The 25,121-nt window shown below is 39.0% G+C and overlaps 2 protein-coding genes and 1 long non-coding RNA gene across 3 annotated transcripts; 1 reads left to right on the top strand and 2 right to left on the bottom strand.

Moving 5' to 3' along the window:
- Window positions 1-403: 403 nt before the first annotated feature.
- On the top strand, window positions 404-1,386 carry LOC103512443. The gene is made up of 2 exons (XR_003392403.1): window positions 404-568; window positions 1,225-1,386. It is a non-coding gene; the product is annotated as an uncharacterized LOC103512443 (long non-coding RNA).
- Window positions 1,387-4,901: 3,515 nt separating this feature from the next.
- Window positions 4,902-7,374, bottom strand: LOC103512444 (proteasome subunit alpha type-2). Its single transcript, XM_008477207.2, has 4 exons — window positions 7,203-7,374; window positions 6,634-6,886; window positions 6,071-6,226; window positions 4,902-5,226 (listed from the first exon to the last, which is right to left on the bottom strand). The coding sequence occupies exons 1-4, from the start codon at window positions 7,357-7,359 to the stop codon at window positions 4,902-4,904; spliced, it is 891 nt and encodes a 296-aa protein (XP_008475429.1). The 5' UTR covers window positions 7,360-7,374.
- A 3,032-nt stretch (window positions 7,375-10,406) lies between these two features.
- On the bottom strand, window positions 10,407-17,345 carry LOC103512445 (Kv channel-interacting protein 1-like). Its single transcript, XM_026825914.1, has 6 exons — window positions 17,285-17,345; window positions 13,943-14,071; window positions 13,521-13,589; window positions 11,884-12,078; window positions 10,877-10,950; window positions 10,407-10,678 (listed from the first exon to the last, which is right to left on the bottom strand). The coding sequence occupies exons 1-6, from the start codon at window positions 17,310-17,312 to the stop codon at window positions 10,445-10,447; spliced, it is 729 nt and encodes a 242-aa protein (XP_026681715.1). The 5' UTR covers window positions 17,313-17,345; the 3' UTR covers window positions 10,407-10,444.
- Between the last annotated feature and the right edge of the window lie 7,776 nt (window positions 17,346-25,121).

Consider the following 25,121-nt stretch of genomic DNA (forward strand, 5'->3'; position numbering starts at 1 on the left):
CCCACGCCGCGCCGGCGAGTTACACGAGGAACAATTGTCTGTTGTCCCCTAGACTCCTAGAGGCCTAGAGCCCGAATGATTCCAATTTTGTTGCCTAATTTGACCGTCAGATGTCAGATTAGGAGTCTAATCCAACCCAGATTAAGACTATTAAGAGACTTGCATAATCCTGATTACAGGAGGCTAATCCTGATTTGTAATTTCGCAGATTATCGCCTGTATCTCAGCCGCCTCCTATCACTTACCTGTCGGCCTTGTTGTCGGCTATTCCGCCATTCTGGTGCCACACCGCCATACACGCCCTACATGGACGCTACGCCACTGGTCAGATGTCAGATTAGGAGTCTAATCCAACCTAGATTAAGACTATTAAGAGACTTGCATAATCCCGATTACAGGAGGCTAACCTAATCCTGATTTGTGATTTCGCAGATTATCGCCTGTATCTCAGCCGCCTCCTATCACTTACCTGTCGGCCTTGTTGTCGGCTATTCCGCCATTCTGGTGCCACAACTCCAACAGAAGAACACCGACATCCCCATCACGAAAGATGAATCAGCCTGGATAGGTAAGTTTCCAATGTCGTTTATTTTATACCAGCTCATAGGATACTATAAGTATAAGTAGAATAGTCATAAAATGTACTTACCTACATGCTAACCTAGTTATTTTTCAATTTATTGTTTCATTACAAGTTTTCATCAGTAAAATTGTTTCTTCAAATTAAATTGATCCCAAGGGCAAGATATTGCAAATATTTCAACGGGTTACTTTCTGGTGTTCTCGTGTTGACACAGCACCTAAATGGGAAGTATTGTGTCTCTTCTCGCCCATCGTGTTTATTTTATACCAGCTCATAGGGTACTATTTTCTAGCCAATATCACTTGGCTCGTCCTGAACCGCAGTCTACCTTTGTGAGGACCTGTGCTTTTTCTTTCAAGCATGATAAACCAGCCAGCCTAGTTAGCTTGGTCGGTGGCGCGTCTGCCTTGTAAGCGCTAGGCCGCGGGTTCGAGTCCCGCCCGGGGCGGATTTTATCCTGATGGGGGAATGTTCGTTCTCGGAACGGCTGGCTTTCCTCCTATCCTGTCTTCCTTCACTCTTCGATTTCGGGACGATAGGACCCTAGCAGTTACAGTTCCCTCTGTCAAACTTTTTTAGAAAAAGCATGATAAACCTTTTGTAACCACCTCATATTAACCAATGATTATCTCTGATTTCAGCCAGTGCCGTAGTGTTGGTGGTACCCATAGGTGCTCTCATTACTGGCTACCTAGTGGATAGGATAGGGAGGGTAAACACCCTCCGGTTAGGGGCGGTACCCTTCATGATCGGATGGCTACTGATCGCCCTAGCACAAGACGTCAGGTTGCTCCTACTAGGCCGATTCATCTCCGGACTGTCTATGGGTAAGCTACCCTATCTCGAATACGAGACTAACAAGACCCTTAAGTTATTTATTTTATCATTGGCAATTGTTCCATTGCTACGAAATAAAAACGGCGGTGGAACACTCCGGGGCAGATTTTATCCTGATGGGATAATGTTCGTTCTCGGAACGGCTGGCTTTCCTCTCCTGTCTTCCTTCTCTCTTCGATTTCGGGACGATAGGACCCTAGCAGTTACAGTTCCCTCTGTCAAACTTCTTAAAAAAAAGCATGATAAACCTTTTGTAACCACCTCATATTAACCAATGATTATCTCTGATTTCAGCCAGTGCCGTGGTGTTGGTGGTACCCATAGGTGCTCTCATTACTGGCTACCTAGTGGATAGGATAGGGAGGGTAAACACGCTCCGGTTAGGGGCGGTACCCTTCATGATCGGATGGCTACTGATCGCCCTAGCACAAGACGTCAGGTTGCTCCTACTGGGTCGATTCATCTCCGGACTGTCTATGGGTAAGCTACCCTATCTCGAATACGAGACTAACAAGACCCTTAAGTTATTTATTTTATCATTGGCAGTAACCTGCTTTGGATGTTATATTTTGGGAAATTCGTAGAGAGGTGATTCCAGGTGACATGTACCTGGAGACCATTTTCTTCTTCTTCTTCCTAGCCTTTTCTTATTTCAATGGGGTCGGCGTTTCTTGGCAGTCCCTTCCAGGCAGTCCTATCTTCCTCTAGAGACTATTTCCTCTGCCTTTGAAAGTACCTACACCTACTCTTCCCTACTTGCTTTCCGTGTCCTTGAGATAGGCATGATACCTGTCTCAGTTTTGGAAAAATTGAGGGTTCAAATCCCTTTGGACGCCCAGAAACAATATGTGGACTCTTTCTATGCCCTCAGTTGGTAAATACTCTTCTCTGATTGGGTAAGAAATATTGGAAATCGGTCGATAAGTCGGTCGGTCAGATGTAAATTGGTCTTCATTCGTGAAAGGAAAGGTAGAATGCTATTTTAGTTTGACAATAAATTCCCTTGTTGAATAGATTTTACAGATTGCCTTATTGAAAACGTTTAAATTATAGATCTGATCTGCATAGGTTATGATTATTCTTTTCTGTTTCTTGTTAGTACTTTCTTATTTTAAGATTGGTACGCACTCTACGGTTCATCTTCAGAGCTAAAAACAGAGTAGAGTTCAGAGCAAAGAGCATAGAGCTTCTTGCTCTCAGGTCCATGGGGTTAGAATTTGTCGCTTCCCTCTGCCTCCTCGATGTGTTATAAGTTTGGTATCGGCATATAAATCGGACCGAAAACATTGAATTCCCTAGATTAAGAATTTTGAATTTTAGCCTAAAGAATCGAACGATACCATTAATTTTCCATCCCATGGTGCTATAATGTACAAGTTTACTTTTTATAAATTAGTTTTAACATATTTTGTACCTACCAACACGTTTAAGAGCGTTTTTTTAAGTGTTTATATTTCATTGGTAGGAGCTAATTTTTTTTTTTTTTGAAATATAAAATGAGTGGAAAAAACTATGTAAATGAACCAATAGAAAAATATGGAAACTTTTTTCTTACATTTTTAGCTAAATCGACTTCAGGGATGAGCTCTTTTCAATGCATCTATGTAAAATGTCGTAATATACCTACTACTCTTCAGCTTTGGGTTTGAATCTTTGAATTCACGCCGCGTGTTCGTATGATAGAGAAATGTATTGTGATTTATTATATATTTTTTTTTCTTTTAATAAGAAACTCAGAAATAAAATTTCATATTATTTTAGTAAAAAGTTTTATTTTTTACAAAAATAACAAGTGTTTTATTAATTTATTTCTCTCTTTAATCTTACAGTGTTTTATAAGGGGATTTTTAAATATGGATTGTTTTTTTTTAGGCATGATAGAGTTCATAAATAAATTGGGTATTGGATCCTTCAAGTATTGCTTGAGAAATAGAAAAGTAATTTAAGGAAGAATTCCACGAAAAAATCGCTTACATCTTCAAACCTTTGAAGAACAGCTGATACATGAAATCTTCTTTTAGGATAGACAGAGTGTGGGTCAATCTAGGATTGAAGTAAATCCCAATCCCAAGGCCTCCTTGAAGCAGTACTACTAAATCCTTAGGATATTGGGTCTAAATCTAAAGAGAGTAATGCCAGGGTATACATTAGTCTCATGTTAACTTTATGCATGTTGAGCCAGCCGCAACAGCACATTGAATTCACGTCTCACTGAAGTGATTCAAAATTACGCGTGGTTGGTGCTCCGATGGGTGATCATCTAGCCAATCGCGTGCTGCTGTCTTTCCACGGTAGGGGTGGGTAAATTTTAAGAGAATCGATTTATTTATCTCCTTCTCTCTTTAACTTTACAGTGTTTTATAAGGGGATTTTTAAATGTTTTTTTTAAATATTTTTAAAAGATTTTGTGCAAAAGGTCCTTAAATTGCTTGTGGAAATAGAGTAGGTAATATCCAGTTCTTCAAACATTTGAAGAACTGGTACTTGAAATATTGTTTTGAAATTTAAATGGATCGAACTAAATCCCAAAATATCCGTAAGGCTTGGGTGTAATCCCAAGGTATACTTGAAGCAGCACTTAATCCTTAGGCCTTAGGACATTGGGTCTTAAGAGAGTAATGCCCGGGTATACAACAGTCTCATGTTGACTTTATGCGAGCTTTTTGTTGAGCCAGCGGTGATAGCACCTTGAATACACCAGTCACCTATCGTCTCACTGAAGTCAACCAAAATTACGCATGATTGGTGCTCCGATGGGTGATCATCTAGCCAATCGCGTGCTGCTGTCTTTCCACGGTAGGGGTGGGTAAATTTTAAGAGAATCGATTTAAAGAGCCGAATATTTCAAAAGAATCGACTGAATCGATTCGCGGAGTGTGGAATCTTGCCCAGGCCAAGTAGCGCTACCTCTCGGAATTTTGGGGCGAAATCTTATATCGTGACGTCACAACTCTTTGATCTTTTTTCATTAGAACGGCAAACAAAAATTGAATTTTCGACTTTTAAAGTTACATTTTTGGACTTTGAAAGTAACTTCACAGGTTTGATTTTTTCACAACTTTTTAAAAACCTTAATAACAAAAAGTTAACATGAGACTGTGTAGACTGTAGACCCTGGCGAAAGTCTTCACAAGTTCTTCCCACCTGTTTCACAAGTTCCTCCCACCTGTTTCACATACTGGATTGTGCCCAGGCCAAGTAGGGCTACCTCTCGGAATTTTGTGGCGAAATCTTATATCGTGACGTCACAACTCTTTGATCTTTTTTCATTAGAACGGCAAGCAAAAATTGAATTTTCGACTTTTAAAGTTACATTTTTGGACTTTGAAAGTAACTTCAGGTTTGATTTTTTCACAACTTTTTAAACCAAAATAACAAAAAGTTAACATGAGATTGTGTAGACTGTAGACCCTGGCGAAAGTCTTCACAAGTTCTTCCCACCTGTTTCACAAGTTCCTCCCACCTGTTTCACATACTGGATTTACTGAGGTATGTTGGACAAATGATCACGCACTGTTGCTACGTCTAGTCTTCGGAATCCGTTTTCATCCGCGATGCCAATTTCAATATTCTCGGCCGTCATTTGACCTTCAAATCCTTCTTTCAAGGTCAAGATGGCGGTGTGCACAGACTGAGGTATGTTGGACAAATGATCACGCACGGTTGCTACGTCTAGTCTTCGGAATCCATTTTCATCCGCGATGCCAATTTCAATATTCTCGGCCGTCATTTGACCTTCAAATCCTTCTTTCAAGGTCAAGATGGCGGTGTGCACAGCATCGTCGAGTTCCAAGTCTTCACTGTACCTGAAATGTAGAAAAATAGCCAATTTATTCACCAGTTCCTGCAGTTAAATCGCCGTTTTTTCGCCAAGTAGTAATAAAACAACACTGCACTCACTGCACAGGGTATCTACCAAAATGGAAAAATTAAATTCCCTGAGTTTTCCAGTCTGGTGGACACCCTGACTGCAGTAATAAAGCAAACTGCTTAGACTCGTATGGTCTGTGTCTTAGAATGCCCATCTGTGCTTGGAATATGGGGTGCACTGAGCCTTGTGAGCACAATTGAGTAGCTTTTTTAAATGAGTGGTGTAGTGGTGTGGCATACCTAACCAGAGTAAAACCAGCAAATACGTACTTAATTTAGAAATATGGGGCACGGTTGGTCCAGTGGTAACGCGCTTGCTTGCCATGCAGAAGGTCCCGGGTTCGAATCCCACCATCGACAAAAATTTGTACTCGTTTTTTGATTGCAAATATTTCAACGGGTTACTTTCTTGTGTTCTCGTGTTGACCCAGCACCTAAATGGGGAGTATTGTGCCTCTTCTCACCCATCTGATGAGAGGCATACTACGGGATGGGCATGCTACGACACAGACCACAAGCGTCTAATGTAGCAGTTGTTCCATTGCTACGAAATAAAAACGGCGGTGGAACACTCATCTTTTTGCTACGACACAGACCACATGCGCCCAATGTAGCAGTTGTTTCATTGCTACGAAATAAAAACGGCGGTGAAACACTCATCTTAAAAAAAAAAAGGCAGAATCAGTAAAGGTCTCAATGAGGCTCTCAACAATGTGATACCCACAAAAATTAGGGACCCTCAGCTTCGCCACAAATAATTCACAAGTTATTAGTACTAACCTTTTCTCCAGGAAGGTCTTTCCGTTGACATAGTTTCGGCCCATAGCGGTGGCTTTCCAGGCAAAGTACGCTCCTGAGGGATCACACTGGTATAGGTAAGGACGTTTGTTATCCCACCCACAGATCAACAGGGATACACCAAATGGTCTGACACCTCTGAAATGAAAGGGTACGAAAAATTAAAAACAAAACTCAGAAAATTAGGTAATTAAACAATTTGTCAATTATTCTGGCAGTATGTCACCATGATGAAAATTCAGTCTACAACTCAGGTTGATGTTATGTGCTGAGTTAAGCTAAGCTTGAATCCACTTTTTTTCCCTTTCATTTATTATTTTCAATCCTCTCTTTTCACAGTCCTAGAAAGGCTATAATGGTACTTAACAACCTTAATGCCTGTCACCCACATATTCCTTGGTCTATCTGTTCATCTTTTTACTTTCTAATTCTATACGATTCCCGATATTTTTCAATCAATGTTCTGTACGACTAACAGGTACCTATATTTTTCCTTATAGCCGACTTTATTACAATTGTTATCAGTTACCAAAGTCTTAACTTACCCAGACTGTGTGTACTCTTGCATGATTGCAGCTACTCTTTGAACCAGTTGCTGAGTGGGGATATTTTCCTGGTACACCAATTTGTACTGCTGAGCTATTTTCCTTGCTTTTTTCACTAGGAGTCTGTAGTCAGGGCCCATACCACTGTAGACCATTCCAATGTAGTCTGTGATGGGTTCTACTTTGTGAATGCAGTCTTCAAATAGAATGGTCTTCTGTTTCTTCTCGGTGGCAAGGACAATGCCATTTGATGCTGAAAATAGGAGAAAAAAGTTTACAAAATAAATAATCAGGTAGGTACCAACTCCTTTAAATAAAGCATTGTTTAAGATAATCCCACTTCATGTTCATCTCTCATTATTTATATGCTGCTTGTATCAAAAATACTGGAAACAAAAATTTCACTTCAGTCTCCAGAGAACTGACAAGCATGGAATCAGCCCAGATATTGTTTCTGGGTGACTAAGGGAGTTTTCAACCCCCAATCCTTCCAACACTGTGAGATAGGTGCCATCCCTATCTCACGGATATGGAAAGTAAGTGTATGGAATCAGAAACCATTAACTTACCCTTGATGCCTACAGATGGAGCTCCAGCTTCTACGGCTGCCAAAGCATATTCAATTTGCACCAATTTACCAGAAGGACTGAAAAAAAGTTTAAAGAGAACATGGTTAATGTAGTGGCATGGCACATTGGGTCCAGTGACAGCCTCTATCGTACACATTAGAGTCTAGAGTGCAGTAAAAGACTGACAGCCTGTAGGTATCATACATACAAGCGTGCCGTCAAAGATTGACAGCCTGTAGGTATCATACATAATAACGTGCCGTCAAAGATTGACAGCCTGTGGGTATCATACACATTAGCGTGCCGTCAAAGACTGACAGCCTGTAGGTATCATACATACTAGCGTGCCGTCAAAGATTGACAGCCTGTAAGTATCATACATACAAGCGTGCCGTCAAAGATTGACAGCCTGTAGGTATAATACACATTAGCGTGCCGTCAAAGACTGACAGCCTGTAGGTATCATACATACTAGCGTGCCGTCAAAGATTGACAGCCTGTAGGTATCATACATCCAAGCGTGCCGTCAAAGATTGACAGCCTGTAGGTATCATACATAATAACGTGCCGTCAAAGATTGACAGCCTGTAGGTATCATACACATTAGCGTGCCGTCAAAGATTGACAGCCTGTAGGTATCATACATCCAAGCGTGCCGTCAAAGATTGACAGCCTGTAGGTATCATACATCCAAGCGTGCCGTCAAAGATTGACAGCCTGTAGGTATCATACATCCAAGCGTGCCGTCAAAGATTGACAGCCTGTAGGTAACAGCCTGTAGGTATCATACATACTAGCATGCCGTCAAAGACTGACAGCCTGTAGGTATCATACAAACTGTCACTGTCAGCACACTAGTGTGTAGCCTCAGGCTACTAGCCTGTAAGTGTAAGGATGGGCAGTATGGGCTGTTGATATTTGAAAAGAACTAAGGGGAGAATTTATTTATTTATTATTATTATTATTAATAAATACTCTTCTGCTAATGATTGACCAAATAAAAACCATTTCTTCTGCTGATGGTTTTCAAATTCAGGAGGTTTTTTTTTTTTTTTTTTTTTTACAGGTAGGGAGGACCTTTTAAAAAAAAATTAAAATAGGGATAAGATGTATTTTTTTATTCCTAATTAGGGGGGTTTTTTTTTTTTTTTTTTTGTACAGGTAGGTAGGACCTATTAAAAAAAAATTAAAATAGGTATAAGATGTATTTTATGATTCCTCTCAGTGGCTCTTTTGCCAGGGAGATATGAATTTTCAACACAACATTAAACCCTGTGACTTCCAAAGCATATTCCATGGTCTTTACCCACATGAATCCATGCATTAAAACATACATCTCCCTTAACATGAGAGACAGACTCTTCAATGGAGGAGTTGCAAATGGGTAAAATTTTTGAATAAATGGTCGATTCCTATGTAAAAAGTTGGGAAAAATCCAAATCTGAGGTCAAAACTCTGAAAAAATAACTGTAAATGATCAAAAATGCCTACAGGAGCGTATGCCGTGACGTCAAAGTTCACGATTTACTGGCATTTTTTTAATCGATTTATCTCGGGATCTAAAAGTCGTAGAAGAAAAATGATCAAAAATTCAATTTTTATTTTTCGTTCTAATGAAGATGTGTGACGTCAGACTTAACGCAGTTGCTATTTTCGTCCACTAGGTAGCGCCAGTATGCAAGCACGCTAGTGGAGGAGCAGAAAGAACTGCGCAGAAACGTATGCGCAAAAACACATTAATGCGTTGCCTGCAAGGGAGCTTTGCTCGGGACATTTATTCAGCAAATTTTCTACTTCTTGTTTTGCCTTTTTTCGTTCCAATGGGGTCGGTTTTTGTTTATTTGTTTTTTTTTTTTTTTTTCTGACATTGGGTTCTAGCGCTAATATTTTTCGATTGTATGCCCTTCCTACCTCAACCCTTCAAAGTTATTTGGCGAAGGAAAATGTCTCTTTCAGTAAAAATGAGGTATGCGTAAGAGGGTTCCCTTTTGAAGACTTCACTTCCATAGATGTTCCGTTTCACAATACTATTTCTCAAGAGGTCCGTAGAGATTTTACAGCTTTAAAGCAGAAAAGAACCGTATAGAAAGCTATTCCCCTAATGTAGGGTTCTTTTCTGCTCGATACTGTCCATTTTAGACCGTCCTTACCTTGAACTTTCTGATTGTCACACTGAGAGACGCGTACTACGTTTATCCGAGGGGATAATGGCATTTTAGGCTTGGCACAGGGTGTTAATCCATCTGTTGAATGGACGGAAATGTCTGAGTTCCTATGATGCTACTTTAACTCATTGTCTGATCGTTGTTTTTCAGTACTGGAAATATCCCTGTGCTCAAGTTATATTTGACTCGGATCCTGCCCCCGTGGGTCGCCCTATACCCGCTCAAATTGAAGAGATGTCTCAAGCCATGATTCCTCTATTATTCATTATTATTAAATTTTAGAGGTTTAAAACAACCTCGGAATAGAAATTGAACAAAAAATGCTCATTTCAAAACCTTTGGGTGCTTACCTGAAATAAATACTCAACGCGTTGGGCCACCATACCGCTATCGAATGCCCGGTAAGCATACGTCCCCATCAGTTCATACACAGAGCTTACAATATTATACAGATCGTCTTTAGATATGACGCCATCTCCGTTGATGTCGTACAGACAGAAGATCCAACGTAACTTCTCCTCTTCAGATCCACGGCACAGGATGGACAGACCTTTGACGAAATCCTGTATGGGGGAGAAACGAAGTAAATAAATAAATGTCAGGTTGCTACCTTTGGTGCTGCAGAGAGCACTTTCCAAACATGCATTGTAGGATTTTCCAAATATCCCAATAATCCCAACACCCAAAGTTTAACTACCATGCTATGCTGGCTCCAATCGCGGTAAGGCGCGCTGTATTTTTTTTTCTTCTATTTTTCACTTACTTCAAAGTTTAGGAAGCCAGTTTTGTTGTGATCCAAAGTGTTGAACACGTAGTGAGCATACCTATAGGACGAGGCTGAAATATAGAACAAATATAGAAATGAGAACAAATAAACAAATATAGAAATGAAAAATATAAGTACCTAATACAACCCTACTAAAAATTAAAAACACAAATGGGCTCAGAACTGGCAGAGTTTTCCATTTTACACTTTCTTTTGTGTATATACCCTTGCAATCCTCTATTATTCATTATTATTAAATTTTAGAGGTTTAAAACAACCTCGGAATAGAAATTGAACACAAAATGCTCATTTCAAAACCTTTGGGTGCTTACCTGAAATAAATACTCGACGCGTTGGGCCACCATACCGCTATCGAATGCCCGGTAAGCATACGTCCCCATCAGTTCATACACAGAGCTTACAATATTATACAGATCGTCTTTAGATATGACGCCATCTCCGTTGATGTCGTACAGACAGAAGATCCAACGTAACTTCTCCTCTTCAGATCCACGGCACAGGATGGACAGACCTTTGACGAAATCCTGTATGGGGGAGAAACGAAATAAATAAATGTCAGGTTGCTAACTTTGGTACTGCAGAGAGCACTTTCCAAGTATGCATTGTAGGATTTTCCAAACATCCCAATAATACTAACTCTCAACACTCAAAGTTTAACTACCATGCTGGCACCAATCGCGGTAAGGCGCGCTGTAATTTTTTTTCTTCTATTTTTCACTTACTTCAAAGTTTAGGAAGCCAGTTTTGTTGTGATCCAAAGTGTTGAACACGTAGTGAGCATATCTATAGGACGAGGCTGAAATGAGAACACAATAGAGGGGAAACTATTATTAAGATATGTAACTTCGAATCCAGTTCCAGATGGATCACCATTATTATTATTTTTCTAAAGAGGTTTGATAGAGGGAACTGTAGCTGCTAAGGTCTTATCGTCCCGAAAGGGAAAAGAGAAGGCAGCCGTTCCGAGAACGGACCTTATCGTTCAGGATGAAATCCACCCCAGGCGCGACCTAGCGCTTACAGGCCAGACGCGATACTCTCCACCAGTTGACCAGTTCCCTCTGAAATTAAGCATCTTCACCAGCCTAGTTAGTAACTACGCTGGCGGAGATACTCTCCCAGCTAACTACTAGGCTGGAGAAGATGCTTAACTTCTTTCTTTTTTTTCCAAGAGGTTTGACAGAGGGAACTGTAACTGCTATGGTCTTTATCGTCCCGAAATCGAAGAGAGAAGGAAGACAGGATAGGTCTCACTTTGTAGACCCGGGGCCCTTTGAAAATTGGTAAATCACAAAACACTTACCCACAAGTCCCACGAGAACGATGACCGGTATGTAGTAGACGGAGAACAAATCGATAATGGACAGCAGGGGATCACACTGATCGAAAAACTCATCGCTGATCGATTCATTCGAGTCCTTGAGGTGCATCCAACGTGCTATCTCCGCTGGCTATGTTCTATTCTGATCAATATTAAACAAACAGATACGTACTTCCACATGGAAAGAATTTGGCGTAGATTCCCTTGAACGTATCCTGTCGTATCGTACCGGTAGGACATTCTGCCTTGAGATACGTACTTCCACATGGAAAGAATTTGGCGTAGATTCCCTTGAACGTATCCTGTCGTATCGTACCGGTAGGACATTCTGCCTTGATGGTGCATCCAACGTGCTATCTCCGCTGGCTATGTTCTATTCTGATCAATATCAAACAAACAGATACGTACTTCCACATGGAAAGAATTTGGCGTAGATTCCTTTGAACGTATCCTGTCGTATCGTACCGGTAGGACATTCTGCCTTGAAGTTCCGGTAGATCTTCTTGATTTCCGCCTCTGAGAATTTGGTGGCCCGACACAGAGCCTCGATGCTCTGCGGCCGGTACCGGGGCGAGTCTATGTTCTCTTCGGTTAGTTCGGAATCTGGCGGGCCGACAAAAAAATTGGGTTAATTTAATTTTATTTACTTGCACATACAATCGAGGATGGTTTAGATGAGAACAAGTGAAAACTTGAAACTTAGTAGGTACTTATCTACCAATCTACCTACGTAAAAAAAAAGTAATCAATATGTACTAATACTTTTATGTACTGTCAAAGTCTCAAATTTTTTGTGTACCGGTTTGGCTTTAAAGTACCAGGATTGTAAAAACTCGATACCTTTCTGAAAGAGATCTAAAGTCACTTCATCCATGTTCCATGGTTTAACCTGTAGCAAGAGAATGGTTAAAAGCGAAAAGTTGAATGACCAATAATAGTAACAGTGTGGTTAATAATTTGATAGTCCGGGCAGAATACGGACTGATGTGGTTTGTAGTTGTGGTTAGTAAAAGCAACTTACACACGGAACTCACGATCGATAAATTCTGGATACTCCTCTTGTTCGGTCAGTTCATCCATGTTCCATAGTTTAACCTGTAGCAAGAGAATGGTTAAAAGCGAAAAGTTGAATGATCAACAGTGTGGTTAATATTTTGATAGTCCGGGCAGAATATGGACTGATGTGGTTTGTAGTTGTGGACTTGTGGTTAGTAAAAGCAACTTACACACGGAACTCACGATCGATAAATTCTGGATACTCCTCTTGTTCGGACGAATTGGACACGCTGCCGCTCATTTTCTGCCAAACTGAAAATCAAACCATTATTATTTTTATTTTATTTTTTATTAATATTTATTATTATTATTTTTTTTATTTTAAATTCCAAACTATTTACATATTTCTTTCTTTATCGAAGATCAGTCACCATCACTGGCGTATATCCCATCCCCTCAGCCCCCGTGGTGTGGTGGTACCCCAGGCATTTAGGGGCACACACACCTCCCGCCCCGGTCAATTCGCTATTGACAAAGAGGGTGCCCCCAGACGGAACCTTGTGGGGGCCCTCGAAAAGCTATATACGCTACTGATGAACTACAATAATAGTGCTCCAAGGGTTAGGTCGTTAGGTGGTAGAGAACGCCTTCGGCGTTAACCTTACCTAGAATACCTGGTGGTTATATTCCACTCAAGAGTCCATTATTATTACCTGATCGGATAAAGTTGGTGAATGTCCCAAACGGTGCGTCCCTATTGCTGGAATCCGCACTCGCTGAATTGGTACTGGCCTGACCTAGTGGTTCTGGATCTGCCGAAACTATCCTGAAATTCTTGTTCTCTGTGGACAAAAAAAAAAGATCAGGATGAAATGAACTTGATTTTTGGTATTCTGACTGAATACCCGGTTAGCATTTCGTGTTTCCACCTGTGGCTGACTGATCAATTATAGTAACAGTGTGGTTAATATTTGGATAGTCCGGGCAGAATATGGACTGATGTGGTTTGTAGTTGTGGTTAGTAAAAGCAACTTACACACGGAACTCACGATCGATAAATTCTGGATACTCCTCTTGTTCGGACGAATTGGATACGCTGCCGCTCATTTTCTGCCAAACTGAAAATCAAACCATTATTATTTTTATTTTAAATTCCAAACTATTTACATATTTCTTTCATTATCGAAGATCAGTCACCATTACTGGCGTATATCCCATCCCCTCAGCCCCCGTGGCGTGGTGGTACCCCAGGCATTTAGGGACACACACACCTCCCGCCACGGTCAATTCGCTATTGACAAAGAGGGTGCCCCCAGACGGAACCTTGTGGGGGCCCTCGAAAAGCTATATACGCTACTGATGAACTACAATAATAGTGCTCCAAGGGTTAGGTGGTAGAGAACGCCTTCGGTGTTAACCTTACCTAGGTTACCTAGTGGTTATATTCCGCTCAAGAGCCCATTATTATTACCTGATCGGATAAAGTTGGTGAATGTCCCAAACGGTGCGTCCCTATTGCTGGAGTCCGCACTCGCTGAATTGGTACTGGCCTGACCTAGTGGTTCTGGATCTGCCGAAACTATCCTGAAATTCTTGTTCTCTGTGGACAAAAATTCCCTCTTTCAAAACTCTTATATTTATTTTTAAATAATAATAGTGAAATAAAATAATGATATGTACTGCCAATTGTCACATTCTGGAGTGTACACACCTATGTTCCTATGTACTCTATATGCCTTCCTCCATCTTTCATGTGTAAATAAAATGGAAATACTTTTGATAGAATTTACTATTTAAAATAATAAAATTCACTCGTGCAATAGTCGTATGCTAAATGATCAGGATGAAATGAACTTGATTTTTGGTATTCTGACTGAATACCCGGTTAGCATTTCGTGTTTCCACCTGTGGCCGAGTGGTCAAGAGCACTGACTCCCAACCCGGAGGTGCTGGGTTCGAATCCCGACCAGGGCGGAAATTTTCTAACCAAACTATTCCGTTCTTGGATCGACAAGGATGTAAAAGAATGTGCCTTGCAGTATTGCAAAAGCGGTGTCGAGGTAAAATAATAATAAGAAATAAAATGAAAATAAGACGTCTCTCTCTGACATTAAAACACGTCATTACTCAAAATAAAGTGTTGACATATTGGATTCTTTTTATTGTTCCCAAACAAATAACACTAATCATGATAATAATTAAGAACGATAATGATGCGTGTTAGTAAATCGTTTGTCTAACCCTAGCCATAACTTATCTCTTCTATACCTTATGCCCTGCCTTGGGTAAAGAGACAAAGAGTTACGAGGGAAAACGATGCAAAGAAAAAACAAAGTCAACCATTAGGTAAACATCGTGTTATGACAGCCAAAGCATTGAATTATGACATGCTCTTGCCAACAGTCGTTCAACATCAAAGTCGTCTGACAGCCCTGTCAACAGCTGGGACAAGTTTTTATTATTTTATGAGTGAGTTGTCCATCCGTCAATTTTCCGCGATATAAAATAACAACGACAAACCATGACCCGTGATTTTGCCTTTGAATTCAATTAATCTTCAAAAGAAATAATTCACAAAGAGAAATAATTTATCTCCTTTTTCCTTGTTTAGACTGCGAGAGTAAAGGGACTTTTCAGTCCCATGATTGCAGTATAGTCAAAGTATACCTCACAGCTAAAACATAAAATAAAAAAAGGGGGGATTTAGCTAAAAACTCACAGTTTTCTCTGGCATGTTCATGCTACGAGTAGGTACGAGTTAAAATAACACCGTTCAACCGCACTGACAGGCAAGATAAAAATCGGCGTCACATATTGTTGACTTGAATTAATCTCTCCTTACGCTTATCAGAACGTAGTATCATATGTAAATGTGTGGGGACTTTACCTAATTCAATAGAAATTTTGCGATGAAGCCAAAAAACCGAGGGTGTTAATAAGGGCAGTTGTAAAATGATTGAGAAATTTTCAACAGCAGTTAGGTATAGTTTATTTAGGTAGGTACCTGGATATAATACCTCGGTGGTGTAGTGGTCAAGACGCTCGCCTGGTAATCAGGAGGGCGTGGGTTCGATCCCAGCCGAGGTATGGAATTTTATCCTCTGAGTGGTCAAGAGCACTGACTCTCAATCTGGAGGTGCTGAGTTCGAATCCCGACCAAGGCGGGAATTTTCTAACCAAACTTTTCCGTTCTCGGATAGATATGGATGTAAAAGAATGTGCCTTGAAGTATTGCAAAAGCGGTGCCGAGGTAAAATAATAATGATAAGAAATAAAATAAAAATAAGACGTTTCTGTATGGCGTAAAACACGTCATAAACTCAAAATAAAGTGTTGAAATATTAGATTATTTTTATTGTTCCCAAACAAATAACACTAATCATGATGATGATTAAGAACGATAATGATGCGTGTTAGTACCGAAACGTTTGTACAAATCGTAAATCGTTTGTCTAACCCTGCCTAAGGGAAAGAGATTTGTCTCTTTGTCAAGTCAAGAGGGAAAACGATGCAAAGAAAAAACAACGTCAACCATTAGGTAAACATCATGTTATGACAGCCAAAGCATTGAGTTATGACATGCTCTTGCCAACAGTCGTTCGACATCAAAGTCGTCTGACAGCCCTGTCAACAGCTCTATATTCTTAGTCATTTATTAATATTACCTATCAAACTGTGGATTATTTAACATGTATTGTAAAATTGTTATTACAAATAAATAAAGCATCATTACAAAATTATAATCTCTTTAGGATAAAATACTCCTCGGGCGGGGATCGAGTCCGCTACCTTGCGCTTACAAACCAGGCGCACTACCAACCAAGCTATCTATTAGGCTGGCACCAACACCAAGGAGTTTTTGTGGCGTTTTTTGTTGTGGTTTTACTTAAGACTTCTGTGGATTTAAAACTTTTTTAATGCTGATAAAATTAAAATTTAACTCAATGAAAGCCTTTAATTAACTTTTAAAAGTTTTAACCAATCCTGTGTCCGATTTTACATTCCTTCAGCAGTCCATTTTGGAGTCTCACGTCTTGGCCACTGGTGAGGTGGGAGGATAGCCAAGATTTGAACAGAGAAGCGATGGGTTAACATAAGAAACAGAATGTATAACATAGCGCCGAATAAGATACATTGGAGAGCGAAAAATCTGGACAGCTGAGTCTAGGCCCTATCTGAGCGCACGGCAGTGCGCCAGGCCAAGTTCCAGCAAGCACGCCTGTGTATCTTTACACGAACCGATTCGGCAGGTTTTTCTGAATTTCTTCGCAAATGGAACTAAGAAAAGAAGAAAAAATGGCATCTCCACTAATTTTGCAAAGATGTTCCTCATTTTGGTTTGAGACTGAGAACCACTTAGAAAGTAGGTAGGTATCGGAGTTTAAATTTAATGTTGTTTGTTGTTTTTGAGTATGAATAATTAAAAAAAGGTAGGTCTTCCTATTATGAATAATTAAAAAAAAAGGCACCTTCCTTTTTTTTTACTCCTGGAGCTTATTCCACGACAATGTTCGAATTTCCTTAAAAACAAGAAGGAAAAAATGATATCTCCACTAACTTTGTTGATTCTGTTCCTTTTTAGTCCTTTCTGTTACTTTATTTGTTAACCCTTTCTGTTACCTTGTGATCCCGATGCGGACTCGGACATTGAACTTTGCCTTCATTTTTTTACTCCTGGAGCTTATTCCACGAAAATGTTCGAATTTCCTTAAAAAACAAGAAGAAAAAAATGATTCTCCACTAACTTTGTTGATTCTGTTCCTTTTTAGTCCTTTCTGTTATACCTACTTTATTTGTTAACCCTTTCTGTTACCTTGTGATCCCGATGCGGACTCGGACATTGAACTTTGCCTTCATTTCACATCTTTTGTCAATACAAAAGACATAAGAGTGTACAGTCCACGTCAACTGGGAAGTCCGATGGAAGCGCATGGAGGGGAACCGCAACTTCTCAACTGTAAGTCGGAGTTAAGACGAAACAGGTTAAATCAAAGTTAGGACGAAATAGGTACCTTAAGGTAAGAATGCCAGCCTAGTGAGCTAGGAGGGTAGCGCCGTAGCGCGTCTACCTTGTAAGCGCTAGGTCGCGAGTTCGATTCCCGCCCGGAGCGGATTTTAACCTAAACAGATACGGTTCGTCCTCAGAACGGCTGGCTTTTTCATATATCCTATCTTTCTTTGCTTTCGGGGAGGAAACTATTATTAAGATATGTAACTTCGAATCCAGTTCCAGATGGAACACCATTATTATTATTTTTCTAAAGAGGTTTGACAGAGGGAACTGTAACTGCTAAGGTCTTATCATCCCGAAAGGGAAAAGAGAAGGCAGCCGTTCCGAGAACGGACCTTATCGTTCAGGATGAAATCCACCCCAGGCGCGACCTGGCGCTTACAAGGCAGACGCGATACTCTCCATCAGTTGACCAGTTCCCTCTGAAGTCGAGCGTCTTCACCAGCCTAGTTAGTAACTACGCTGGCGGAGATACTCTCCCAGCTAACTACTAGGCTGGCGAAGATGCTTAACTTCTTTTTTTTCCCCAAGAGGTTTGACAGAGGGAACTGTAACTGATATGGTCTTTATCGTCCCGAAATCGAAGAGAGAAGGAAGACAGGATAGGAGAAAGCCAGCCGTTCCGAGAACGAATATTATCCCATCATCCCTTTCTTATGAAAAAAAGTCAAGTTTTATTCATTCTCACATTTACTCACCTCTGATTTTTTTCCTCATTATTTTTACTCGCAATTTAATTTCGAGGGATAGCAAGGGGTTAATGTTATTATACATTTTCACCGTGTTTTTACGAATACACACAAAAACTTGAAAAAAGAATAATTGTACAGTTAAAGAAAATTTCACATGTGAGTTAAATAATGTTAAAAAGAATTATTATCGAGTTAAGAATTATTCAAAACCAAAGTTTATGATAAGGTAACAGCTTAATAAATGGTAAAACTTATAGTATTCAGTGTAATGGTTAGCACGGTGGATTTCTGACCAAGAGTTTGGTGGTTCAAGTCCAAGTCAAGTCATAAAATTTAGCAAGGCATATTAATCGGAAAACGACAATTGATTCATTCGTGCTTAAAACAGTTATTAAGAAAAACCTTCTTTTTAATTTGATAGAATATTTTTACATTTTACTGAAGGTAGGTACCTAAACTACCTAGGCACCTACTCCTCGCTCCTAAGGTGCGCGTCCCATTAGCTACCGGACAAGTTATTAAGTTATGCCATTTTTAAGTCGTTAACAATCCAAACACAGTTTGTGAGATAACACAGATATAAAGCGCAACACTAAAAGAAAACAGGATCACTTACATATGGGAAACAAAAATTAGTATTCACTGTTTTTTATGCTAAAGAAAATAAGGGGGGAAACACGTTCGAAAGAAATAATTGGATATGTTGAAATTTAAAATAAAACTTCTATTCGGAAATTATAATATAAACTATTAAAAAAATTCAAAATAAAACACACAACCTTCTGCTCTTAGCAGTTTTTTTGAATTATAAATTCCCGTGTTTACTCGCGGGCACATAGTGCCGGATATACAATTTTTCCAAACAGACACAGGGGTTTTACCCTTCTTTCGGTGACAAGCCTTTTTGAGGTTTGATACAGGGAACTGTAACGGCCAAGGACTTATCGCTTCGAATAAAGCGAGGAGAGAAGGAAGACAGGATGGGAGGAAGCCAGAATTTCCGAGAACGAACTTTAATTTGAAGATAAGTAAACCATCTTTAAGATAATATTTCATATTAGGTATATTCTTAGTCATTTATTAATATTATCAAACTGTGAATTATTTAACATGTATTGTAAAATTGTTATTACAAATAAATAAAGTATCATTACAAAATTACCTTGCGCTTACAAACCAGACGCGCTACCAACCAAGCTAACTAGGCTGGCACCAACACCAAGGAGTTTTTGTGGCGTTTTTGCTCGTTGTTTTACTTGAGACTTCTGTGGATTTAAAACTTTTTTAATGCTGATAAAATTAAAATTTAACTCAATGAAAGCCTTTAATTAACTTTTAAAAGTTTTAACCAGTTCTGTGTCCGATTTTACATTCCTTAAGCAGTCCATTTTGGAGTCTCACGTCTTGGCCACTGGTGAGGTGGGAGGATAGCCAAGATTTGAACAGAGAAGCGATGGGTTAACATAAGAAACAGAATGTATAACATAGCACCGAATAAGATACACTGGAGAGCGAAAAATCTGGACAGCTGAGTCTAGGCCCTATTACTTATAAGCTTACAAGACATAGACTGTAAATAGAGACATCATTCCTGAATTAAGTGTTAGATTTTACAATCTGCATTACCTATTTATTACGGAAAAATGTAAAAAAAAAAAAAACATAATAATAAAATGAAAAAAATCGTAAGATTGTAAGTCACCCGTTTACCTTGTAAGCTATGGGACCCGGGTTCTATTGCCGCGCGGGGCGAACTTGTTCTTCAACAGATAAGGTTCGTTCTCGGAACGGCTGGCATTCTCCTATCCTGTCCTCATTCTCTCTTCGATGTCGGGACGATAAGACCTCCGTTGCTTCAGTTCCCTCTTTTAAAACTCTTATATTAATTTTGAAATAATAATAGTGAAATAAAATAATAATAAGTACTGCCAATTGTCACATTCTGGAGTGTACACACCTATGTTCCTATGTACTCTACTTATGCCTTCCTCCGTCTTTCATGTGTGAATAAAGTGGAAATACTTTTGATAGAATTTACTATTTTAAAATAATAAAATTCACTCGTGCAATAGTCGTATGCTAAATAATGCCAAGCCCTGGAAAGGTAGCATTCTGGTGTAGACGCAAGTAAAATGATCAGGCAGGTAGATCAGTAAAATGATCAGGTAGGTAGGTATGTTTGGTATGTGGACTTGTGCAGGTAACCATTCTAACCAGCTTTCCCGAAAACCCATCGAGATGGTTTGGTACAAAGTTAGTGACACTAGAATGTACGGAGGTGCAGGTACCTGCCGGTTGGTACCCAAAATGGGGCAGTTGCCCCGAAATTTTACTTTACGTTTTTTGACCGGGGATCATTTTGAGAGGTGAACCGAGTGATAAAAAAATGTAAAAGGCGTTTTATTGAGACGATAGTTGAAAATAAAAGGACTTGTGTAAGCGAAGTGTAACAAGATAATAGTGAAATAAAATAATAGGTAATAAGTACTGCCAATTGTCACATTCTGGAGTGTACACACCTATGTTCCTATGTACTCTATATGCCTTCCTCCGTCTTTCATGTGTGAATAAAATGGAAATACTTTTGATAGAATTTATACTATTTTAAAATAATAAAATTCACTCGTGCAATAGTCGTATGCTAAATAATGCCAAGCCCTGGAAAGGTAGCATTCTGGTGTAGACGCAAGTAAAATGATCAGGTAGGTAGGTATGTTTGGTATGTGGACTTGTGCAGGTAACCATTCTAACCAGCTTTCCCGAAAACCCATCGAGAAAGTCTCGGAATGTTTAGTTAGAACATGAATAAATGATTCTTTTATTATTATTATTTCAAAAAGTTTGATAGAGGGAACTGAAACAATAGAGGTCAATAATAATTCATAATAATTCAATTTTTATTGTACCTACATTAAATTCAAACATGAATGTCTTATTGTCCGATATTGAAGAGAAAACAGGTCTTATCGTCCGATATTGAAGAGAAAACAGGTCTTATCGTCCGATATTGAAGAGAAAACAGGTCATTTTTATTGTACATTAAATTCAAACATGAATGTCTTATTGTCCGATATTGAAGAGAAAACAGGTCTCATCGTCCGATATTGAAGAGAAAACAGGTCTTATCGTCCGATATTGAAGAGAAAACAGGTCTTATCGTCCGATATTGAAGAGAAAACAGGTCTTATCGTCCGATATTGAAGAGAAGGAGAACAAGATAGGAGAAAGCCAGCCGTTCCGAGAACAAACCTTATCTGTTTAGCATAAAATCCACCCCGGGAATCGAACCCTCGACCTAGCGCTTACAAGACAGACGCGCTACCATCCAAGCTAATTAGACTGGCTACTCTATTCTTTTCTATCCTAGATAGAAAATAGGTGCCTACATATAGCACATAGAAAATTATCATAAACATTAGTGTGACATGATTTAGATTTTAGATTCTTTGTGTAATGGGCAGACCCGAAAATATAATAAGTGTAAAGAAATTGAATAAATATACTGACATTGTTTGCGGTTGGCTTAACATGAAATCTTTTCCACCGTGATTGGAATGACACATACGTAGAAATAATTTCCGGGAGAGAGCTCGAAATGTTGGCTTACTCCATGATTCTCACAAGGCATACGGTCACCCGTCCAGTTACCTACCACACTTGATGTGACTTATCTCAGAAGCCTACTGTTACTTATTGCAGGAAATACTACAATCGAGTTTTTTTAATAGAGTTTTTGATGTCTGTGGAAAAGTATTCAGAGGATTAGATAAAAAAACCTCTTATTTGTGTGAATGATTGAGCCTTCAACATTACCCTTAATTTTTTTGGAACCGATTTTTTCAAGAGAATTCAGCATTAAAAAGCCGTTTTACTAAGGGCTCAAGCAGGGTTATATTACCAACCCAGTATTATTAAGTTTACCTGAGCATAGGATAAGGCATCGCCAAAAAACAAATAGGTAATAATCATTAACATTGTTTCATGCTTTCGATTCCAAATGCATTGGTCCATTACGCTGATTACCGTGTATAATGCACGAATTAATTAGAAATTAGATAATAAAATAAAACAAACAAATCCAAGGTATATGCATGTAAAATCCCAACGTATGAATACCAGCAGCTATATGAATTTATTTACATACGTATCCACACAACAGTTGCAAAAATGGCCTTCTCAACGGAATAAAACGTATTTTTAGGAGGAATAATAAAAGTGACAAATTCAGGTCACCAAATGTCACTCCACAATATAGAGTTGGATATTTTCTCAAAGACATAGCACGGGTCAAGAAATACTCTCTTTGGCTCTCTGTAGAGTGCAACAATAAATAATGCATTTCTTAATTTGAATGTCATATTACGGGGCTATGGTGTTTTAATTATGCAAATGCTTAAACATGAAACGTAAATAAAAATAATAATAATCGAAATAATAATATTTTTGATTTTATAATGATAATAATATTTACGTGACTGCACCATGTCGCAGGTATAGGTTTTATTAGAAACCAGTGTCGGATTAACCATAGGGCAAGATGGGTAGATGCTTACGGGCCCCCACGCTTGGGATGCTTCTGGCTTAATATTTTGGTTAAAAAAAAAAGTCGTACGTCACATCCGAAAGTAGCAAATTGGCATTTTTATTTTACAGTTTTATACATAGGTATAAACAAAATTACTACTCTATTTTATGACTATCATCACAGAAAAAAAACCAATGGTAAGTAAAGCAGTGTCCACACATAATCGACGCCGTCGATTGACGAGGTGGATCTATGTTGTCGAGGCAGTATACGGTTTCAGTCGACGTCGATTTACGGCGTCGACTATGTGTGGACAAAGCTATAAAATAATAATGAAAATCTGGGTGTGAACATAACACGACTTTCCTTATCATATTGAATGATGCTTATTTGAGTGTTCTTTTACCCTAACTTTTACAATATCTCTAACCGTTTTGTCGCTATAGCTGAAGCCGCCAAAAAACGGTCGAAATCTGTCCAAAAGCGGTCAAAATACCGCCAAGCGCAGCAACCATCTCAACCAAATGTTTTGAGTCCAAAAACGGTCGAAATCTGTCCAAAAGCGGTCAAAATAACGCTAAGAGCAGCAACCATCTCAACCAAACGTTTTGTGTTACATCCTTGTCACATTTGTGAACTACATACCAAATTTCAAGTCTCTAGCTTATACTTTCCCGAGATATTGTTAAATTACACCGAAAACCGCCAAAAAGCGGTAAAATGCCGCCAACCGTTGCACCGATCTTAACTAGCTCATACCGTCCCCGATATATTGTTAAATTACACCGAAAACCGCCAAAAAGCGGTAAAATGCCGCCAACCGTTGCACCGATCTTAACCAAAAAAATTTCGTGTCGCATCTTTGTCACATTTGACATCTACATACCAAATTTCAACTCTCTAGCTCTTACCGTTCTCGAGATATTTTGTTTACAGACAGCACATTACTCACCTCTGAATTTTTTCCTCATTATTTTTACTCGCAATGTAATTTCGAGGGATAGCAAGGGGTTAATGTTATTACATTTTCACCGTGTTTTTACGAATACACACAAAAACTTGGAAAAAGAATAATTGTACAGTTAAAGAAAATTTCACATGTGAGTTAAATAATGTTAAAAAGAATCATAAGAAATATTCAAAACTAAAGTTTATGATAAGGTAACAGCTTAATAAATGGTAAAACCTATAGTATTCAGTGTAATGGTTAGCACGGTGGATTTCTGACCTGGAGTTTGGTGGTTCAAGTCCAAGTCAAGTCATAAAATTTAGCAAGGCATATTGATCGGAAAACGACAATTGATTCATTCGTGTTTAAAACAGTTATTGAGAAAAAACCTTTTTCTTTTTAAATTGTTAGAAGATTTTTACGACATTTTACTGAAGGTAGGTACCTAAACTACCTAAGTTAGGCACCTACTCCTAGGTCCTAAGGTGCGCGTCCCATTAGCTACCGGACAAGTTATTAAGTTATGCCATTTTTAAGTCGTTAACAATCCAAACACAGTTTGTGAGTATCGAGTTAAGAATTATTCAAAACCAAAGTTTATGATAAGGTAACAGCTTAATAAATGGTAAAACCTATAGTATTCAGTGTAGTGGTTAGCACGGTGGATTTCTGACCTGGAGTTTGGTGGTTCAAGTCCAAGTCAAGTCATACAATTTAGCAAGGCATATTAATCGGAAAACGACAATTGATTCATTCGTGCTTAGAACAATTACTGAGAAAAAACCTTTTTCCTTTTAAATTGATAGAATATTTTTACATTTTACTGAAGGTAGGTACCTAAACTACCTAAGTTAGGCACCTACTCCTACCTCCTAAGGTGCGCGTCCGATTAGCTACCGGACAAGTTATTAAGTTATGCCATTTTTAGGTCGTTAACAATCCAAACACAGTTTGTGAGATAACACAGATAAGAAAGCGCAACACTAAAAGAAAACAGGATCACTTACATATGGGAAACAAAAATTAGTATTCACTGTTTTTTATGCTAAAGAAAATAAGGAAAAAAAATATTTTATAGTTTTATACATAGGTATAAACAAAATTACTACTCTATTTTATGACTATCATCACAGAAAAAAACTAATGGTAAGTAAAGTTGTGTCCACACACAATCGACGCCGTCGATTGACGAGGTGAATCTATGTTGTCGAGGCAGTATACGGTTTCAGTCGACGTCGATTTACGGCGTCGACTATGTGAATGTTCCGCTCTCGACCAACATTTTGAGTTTCGTTTGTGTTTTTAGTTTGATAACTATGCAGCAAATAGGCAGCGCGCAGCGCGACCGTATTTTTTATTATTTTCTACAAGTTCGGCCATGCCTTTTCCACAAGTTTGGCCATGCCTCGGGATGAACTACTATGTGTGGACAAAGCTAAAATAATAATCTTATATTATAAGAACAAGATCCAT

This window comes from Diaphorina citri, unplaced genomic scaffold (genome assembly GCF_000475195.1).
Source record: "Diaphorina citri unplaced genomic scaffold, Diaci psyllid genome assembly version 1.1 scaffold838, whole genome shotgun sequence".
Classification (NCBI taxonomy): domain Eukaryota; kingdom Metazoa; phylum Arthropoda; class Insecta; order Hemiptera; family Psyllidae; genus Diaphorina; species Diaphorina citri.

Coding starts and splice junctions, on each gene's coding strand:
- LOC103512444 (XM_008477207.2), bottom strand. CDS start 7,359: ATGTGTACGATAGAGGCTGTCACTGGACCCAATGTGCCATGCCACTAC. Junction 6,887..7,202: donor TCCATCTGTAGGCATCAAGG/GTAAGTTAATGG, acceptor TCCTATTTTCAG/CATCAAATGGCATTGTCCTT. Junction 5,227..6,070: donor AAGACCTTCCTGGAGAAAAG/GTTAGTACTAAT, acceptor TCTACATTTCAG/GTACAGTGAAGACTTGGAAC.
- LOC103512445 (XM_026825914.1), bottom strand. CDS start 17,312: ATGTCCGAGTCCGCATCGGGATCACAAG. Junction 13,590..13,942: donor CACCAACTTTATCCGATCAG/GTAATAATAATG, acceptor TTTGATTTTCAG/TTTGGCAGAAAATGAGCGGC. Junction 10,951..11,883: donor CAAATTCTTTCCATGTGGAA/GTACGTATCTGT, acceptor TTCTCATTTCAG/CCTCGTCCTATAGATATGCT.